Source organism: Mya arenaria, chromosome 15 (genome assembly GCF_026914265.1).
Source record: "Mya arenaria isolate MELC-2E11 chromosome 15, ASM2691426v1".
Taxonomy (NCBI): domain Eukaryota; kingdom Metazoa; phylum Mollusca; class Bivalvia; order Myida; family Myidae; genus Mya; species Mya arenaria.
The window spans coordinates 12,658,829-12,665,792 of NC_069136.1; the positions used below are offsets into that span (position 1 = coordinate 12,658,829).

General features: G+C 34.9%; 1 protein-coding gene across 1 annotated transcript; it reads left to right on the top strand.

Annotated features, from left to right (window-relative positions):
- The first annotated feature begins 1,774 nt into the window (after positions 1-1,774).
- LOC128219113 (keratin-associated protein 5-8-like) lies at positions 1,775-6,593 on the top strand. Its single transcript, XM_052926935.1, has 4 exons — positions 1,775-1,802; positions 3,758-3,871; positions 5,205-5,318; positions 6,427-6,593. The coding sequence occupies exons 1-4, from the start codon at positions 1,775-1,777 to the stop codon at positions 6,591-6,593; spliced, it is 423 nt and encodes a 140-aa protein (XP_052782895.1).
- The last annotated feature ends 371 nt before the right edge of the window (positions 6,594-6,964 follow it).

Consider the following 6,964-nt stretch of genomic DNA (forward strand, 5'->3'; position numbering starts at 1 on the left):
TTCTTACCTAGGAGCTACTACTTACCTATGAGTTATTTCTTACCTATGAGTTATTTCTTACCTAGGAGTTATTTCTTACCTATGAGTTATTTCTTACCTATGAGTTATTTCTTACCTATGAGTTATTTCTTACCTAGGAGTTATTTCTTACCTATGAGTTATTTCTTACCTATGAGTTATTTCTTACCTAGGAGCTACTACTTACCTATGAGTTATTTCTTACCTAGGAGCTACTACTTACCTATGAGTTATTTCTTACCTATGAGTTATTTCTTACCTATGAGTTATTTCTTACCTATGAGTTATTTCTTACCTAGGAGTTATTTCTTACCTAGGAGTTATCACTAACCTAGGAGTTATTACTTACCTAGGAGTTATCACTAACCTAGGAGTTATTTCCTACCTAGGAGCTACTACTTACTTTTGGGTTATTTCTTACCTATGAGTTATTTCTTACCTAGGAGTCATTTCTTACTTAGGAGATATTTTTACCAAGGAGCTATGTCTTACCAAGAAAGTATCTTATACATAGGAGAGATTTCCTATCTAGGAGTTATTTCTTACCTAGGAGCCATCTCTTATTTTTTACCTTGGAGTAAATTTTATAACCTAGGAGCTATTTCTTACTTAGGAGCAATTTTTTTACCTAGGAGCTATTTCTTACCTAGAAGCTATTTCTTACCTTGGAGCTATTTCGTATTTAGGAGTTATTTCTTACATAGAAGCCACTTCTTACATAGTAGTATTCTAACCTAGGAGTTATTTTATACCTAGGAGAGATTTGTTATCTAGGAGAAATTTCTTACTTAGGAGATATTTCTCGCTAAGGAGAGATTTCTTACTTAGGAGTGAATTCATACCTAGGAGTGATTTCATACCTAGGAGTAATGCCATACCTTGGAGCGATTTCATACTTAGGAGCGATTATATACCTAGGAGCGATTTCTTTCCTTTGAGCTTTTTTATGCCCATGAGATATTTCATACTTATGAGCTATTTCTTGACTAGGAGCTAATTCTTGACTAGGAGTTATTTCTTGACGAGGGAGTTTTTCTTGATTAGAAGCGATTTCTTACCTAGGAGCGATTTCAAACTTATGAGAGATTTTATACTTAGGAGCTATTTCTTGACTAGAAACTATTTCCTGATTAGGAGCTACTTCTTGACTAGTGGCTATTTCTTGACTAGGAGCTATTTCTTGACAAGGAGCTTTCTTGACTAGGAGCTATTTCTTGACTAGGAGCTATTTCTTTGCAAGGAGCTATTTCATGACAAGAAGCTTATTCTTATCTAGGAGCTATTTCATGACAAGGAGCTATTTCTTGACGAGGAGCTATTTCTTGACTAGGAGCTATTTCGTTATTCAGTGAGATTCCATACTTCAGAGAGATTTCGTTCATAGGAGCGAATTCATAACTTTGAGCGTGTTTGTAGCTAGGATATTTCGTGCCTAGGTGCGATTTCGTGACTGTGGACGTCAAAGGGAACATTTCTTTCTTTGGAGAGAACTAGTACATCGGACAGATGTCGTACCTAGGAGCGATGTCGTTTACTTATGTACCTCGGAGGGATGTGCACCTTAACAGTGACTTAATGACTTAACTCTAGGGAATCTTAATGATGTTTGCAATAAAACACTTCACTGGCAATCAATTAAAACTTAGATCAATAAATACAAGCTCAAACAGTTCATTTACCTAATGATATAATTAAAAAAAATACGAACTACTTCTACTGATGTCCCAGCATACATCTGATGTTGTTTTCGATAAAAATGGCAGAGAAGGTCCGAATGAGAGCGCGTAGGATTTAAACTTCATTGTTTATCTCGATTTTGTGCTCTAAGAAGATTACACTGGATTAGCGCGACAGCATTTAATCATCTTTTCACGTTTCAAGTATTGACTTTTCTTTTTTGTACAAAGGCGTATTGACAATAACATTTCGTGAGCAATAAATATTTACCTTAAGACCAAATAATGTTAAATTGTTATTACTAAGTATTTGAAATGTTCATATAAATTGCATCAAATAATCACATTATTAAAAATTATTAAAAAGTTGTATAATCTTAAATCGCACAAAATGACAGATATAATGATTTATTCTGCTAAAGAGCCCAATTGTACAGGTTTGCCCATTCAGTAAATAAATATTCAATAGTGTTTGAAAGTTGAATGCAGTTCTATTTATCCATTCCGATAATACGTAATACATTAAGGTCTTTAGCGAACGTTTCAAATACACCTTGTATGCCATCTATGCATTTTGCCTTATTAATATTATTCTATATAGTGATATTAAACTTTTAACCTCCTGTAGTTTCATGATAAGTCAGTTAAGTAAATCATTACATTAATTAAAAGATGTACTCTTCTCCCGAATCAGATTTAACACAATAAATAATATTGTTTTAGTATTCCAAAAATGATGAATAAATGTCGGAAACAATGGTTTTTATGAAGGATACCGAGTTTAATTTGAAAGAAATGAGCATAAAACATGGTATTTCTGCCTTATGAGATTATAATAGACCACAGTAAATATTTAAGCATTCACCAATTATTTAATATTTTTTGCGCTTTCTGCCATTAAATACACAGTTACAATCTTGTTATAAGTAGTTATAATTTTCAATAAATGCATTATCAAGTAAGTAGTTAAAGGTTTATCAGTCAAAATGTATGTTTGTTATAAATGTGCATGCATTGATTTTGAATAAGCGTGCCACTTCAAGCTTATGTTCAAATTCATGTACCATAATGGACACAATATGTTCAGTTAATTTTGAATTAAGTCATGCGCAACTGTATTTTAGACTACTAGTATATGAAACTTCACTTCACAGTTGCACAACACGTCGTGCTGATCATCACCCCTTAGAAGTTTTCGATGTATGTGTAATACTTCTTGCAGCTACAAGCGGTACAGGTATTTTCAGTTCATTGTGACAAAACAAACGGCTTTAAAGGCCTAGCTGACGGAATGTTTGGCATGATAATCCACACTGTGCATCTCCTGCTGATTGCACTGGTGTCACAGTAGGGGCCAATTTCCTGTGTATTCGTTTATTGGCTCAGGGCCATTTAGGGTCCATTTATATAATAAAACCTTCAAAACTGCACAGCAGAATACTCAGATCGGGGATCTGATAAGAGGGATCAAGTCAAGTAGATTTAGATCAATACACAGGGGTTGTGTACTGTACACAGTTTTTGTTGTTGTTGTTTCTTTGCTTCTTTTTTTTTTTTGGGGGGGGAGGGGGGGGGCACTTATAGAAGGCTTAAACTAGGCCTTTATCTGTTTTTAGGCATAAGATATTATAAACCAAATCGCTGAAGCAATATTGCCGAAGATGATCAACGTTACCACGAAGTTCATTACTTCAGTTACATTTGATACACGATTTTTCCGGATATTTTTTAACTAAGCCAAGGGCCCTAACTGTTGTTAGACGAAGATAAATGTCAAGCAAACCAAAGCTGCACAACAGCCCATGCTTACCAACACACCTACAAATATCGCTGCAATAGGTTTTGAAGCTACATGCACCCCAATATGTTGACCCAACATGACCCGACGTTTCGTGATGCATCGACCTTTTTTGATTGGTATTGTGATTATCGATGGAAAGCAGAATCAACGAAAATTTACAATGTATATAGAAATAATGCAAAACAATTGCCTTTGTATTGTGAATTGATCATCAAAATAAAATAAAGGAATATAAACTGAACGAAGCGTCAAATATTTCCAGGTGCGGATTGTAGCAGTGATGATGAAGCGTACTGTTGCGCTGTTGCCGACGGCTGCGGTGATGTAGGCCAGAGTGCATGTGCCTGCTACTTCGAGGGAACCTTTCCGAAATGCTGTAAGTGAGAGTATGCAAAGACAAAAAATAAAGGGTAGATTAATTAAATATATTTTCATAACATTGTTTGTGATACATGTTGTTACAGCATAATAAAAATCATAGTGTTGACACTTTGTTTTGCAAGGGATGATCTAATTATGTTTGGTAAACATGTCTGCCCGTAAGAACCCTACAGGTCTTGTTTTATCTCCAACAATTAACTACCCATGCGCTCAGGCCTCTATTCGAACTGGGATCAAGAGTTAAAAAACAAAATAGAGAGGTTGCAAATCCAACTTACAGGAACCTGTATAGTTGGATTTATATCTGTATGATACGTCATCCGGGTTTGTTTACAATGTTCAAATTGAATATGACATTCAAAGAAGCACGGATCACGTAATATTAAAAAATGACGCTTCATCTCAACTGCAACTGTACTCGAGTATTTTGTGTTTGAAACTTTGCTATTTTTCCAATACCACAAAGACTTTGTGATAGGGAAATTGTGGACAATAGAATTAGCGCATCAACCGAATATAAACAAAAAACATTTGTTCCTCTCATTGGTTGAAACCAATATACTATATCTGATGCATTTAAATTCGTAGCGTGTGAATGTTTGATAATGATCTCGAATGTAATTCAAGATGACCTACCAATCGGAATTTATACTTACCAATAATTGATGTTGAAATACTAATTATGTTGTTGTTTTTCCAGAACATATCCAATTTGGTACGCATGTACTTTGTATACTGTATAACCATTAAAATGACGTGTTTATTTTCATAAGGTCCTAACTGCGCGGCTCAGGATCCTAACTCGGAATGCAACACTGGAACCGGACAATGCGAATGTAAACATGGGGGCAGCCTCACCTATCCAAATTGCTGTATGTTAATTGATTAATAGAAATAGATATTGTTTTAAAAAATATGTCTACTCCTTTGCCTTGTTTTCGTTTACGAATGATTTACATTTGTATATCAGTATAATTAAATTGACTGACTGTTTTTGACAATGTTTAAAACGGGCATAAATGCAAGTGTATATATCTAAGCTTGTATATGACAGATAAATACTTGATATTGTTTTACCGTCACAACGTCGGTGCCAATATTTAAGTGTTCCCCCCGAAATCTTTAAATCGTGAAACAACGTAATCCATCCCCCAAATAGGATCTCATGTGTTAGGTTTAACTAGGCGAACGATCTTAAGCCTTTTAGATGGAAAAGCAGGTGAGATTAACACCCTAGCCAAGGACTCGACAGTGTTTTATAAAGGGTGAATTGATCATCAAAATAAAATAAAGGAATATAAACTGAACGAAGCGTCAAATATTTCCAGGTGCGGATTGTAGCAGTGATGATGAAGCGTACTGTTGCGCTGTTGCCGACGGCTGCGGTGATGTAGGCCAGAGTGCATGTGCCTGCCACTTCGAGGGAACCTTTCCGAAATGCTGTAAGTGAGAGTATGCAAAGACAAAAAATAAAGGGTAGATTAATTAAATGTATTTTCATAACATCATTTGTGATACATGTTGTAACAGCATAATATAAAACATAGTGTTGACACTTTGTTTTGCAAGGGATGATCTAATTATGTTTGGTAAACATATCTGCCCTTAAGAACCCTACAGGTCCTGCTTGATCTACAACGACTAGCTACCCATGCGCTCAGGTCTCTATTCGAACTGGGATCAAGAGTTAAATAACAAAATAGAGAGGTTGCAAATCCAACTTACAGGATACTTGTATAGTTGGATTTATATCTGTATGATACGTCATCCGGGTTTGTTTACAATGTTCAAATTGAATATGACATTCAAAGAAACACGGATCACGTGTTTTACGCAAGTATCAGTGAACCTATGAGTACATGCTTAAAGATATATTTAAAAACGATGCTTCGTCTAAACTGCAACTGTACTCGAGTATTTTGTGTTTGAAACTTAGCTATTTTTCCAATACCACAAAGACTATGTGATAGGGAAATTGTGGACAATATAATTAGCGAATCAACCGAGTATAAACAAAAATCATTTGTTCTTCTTATTGGTTGAAACCAATATACTATACCTGATGCATTTAAATTCGTAGCGTGTGAATGTTTGATAATGATCTCGAATGTAATTCAAGATTACCTACCAATCGGAATTTATACTCACCAATAATTGATGTTGAAATATAACTACTGTTGTGGTTTTTTCCAGAACATATCCAATTTGGTACGCATGTACTTTGTATACTGTATAACCATTAAAATGACGTGTTTATTTTCATAAGGTCCTAACTGCGCGACTCAGGATCCTAACTCGGAATGCAACACTGGAACCGGACAATGCGAATGTAAACATGGAGGCAGCCTCACCTATCCAAATTGCTGTATGTTAATTGATTAATAGTAATAGATATTGTTTTTAAAAAAAACATGTCTACTCCTTTGCCTTGTTTTCATTCACGAATGATTTACATCCGTATATCAGTATTATTATAAAGTACAAAAATGGCTCATTCCAAGACAAAAAATATAATGTAGTGCAGCTTTAAAATTGGTTTATATTTTTCAGGTCCTTTGTGCGGAGAAAATGAGGAGTGCTGCAGCGATGTAACATGCACTGCCCTCAACAATACGAATATATCAGCCAACGAGGGAGAGGGTTTGTGCGCGTACGACTCATCCCCCACAGGTGTATGCTGTACGTATACTCAGGGGTCTTGTGTCCTATGTGATTAAAGTGACCTTTATTCAAAATCAATACATAATCATGTCTAACAAACATAAATTTTGAGAGATAAACCTTAAACTACTTACTAAATAATGCATTTATGGAAAGTATTTATAACTGATAACAAGATAGTCACCGTTTATATAATAGCTGAACACGCAAAAACATTAAATGATTGGTGAGTGCTTAAAGATGTACTGTGCTCTAATATTGTCTCATAAGGTAGAAATGCCGAGTTTTCTGCATACTTTTTTCAAATTTAACCCGGTATACATCATACGAACCATTGTTTTCAACATTTATTCATCTTTTTAGATATTATTAAAACAATTGGTTAATTGTTGTAAATATTATCTGGGAGTAAGAGTGCATCTTTAAT

What these genes read in the sequence shown, in the direction of transcription:
- LOC128219113 (XM_052926935.1), top strand. Translation starts at nt 1,775, where the DNA reads ATGGCAGAGAAGGTCCGAATGAGAGCGC. An exon ending in GGGAACCTTTCCGAAATGCT is followed by an intron (nt 3,872 to 5,204) that starts GTAAGTGAGAGT and finishes AAATATTTCCAG; the next exon opens with GTGCGGATTGTAGCAGTGAT. An exon ending in GGGAACCTTTCCGAAATGCT is followed by an intron (nt 5,319 to 6,426) that starts GTAAGTGAGAGT and finishes TATATTTTTCAG; the next exon opens with GTCCTTTGTGCGGAGAAAAT.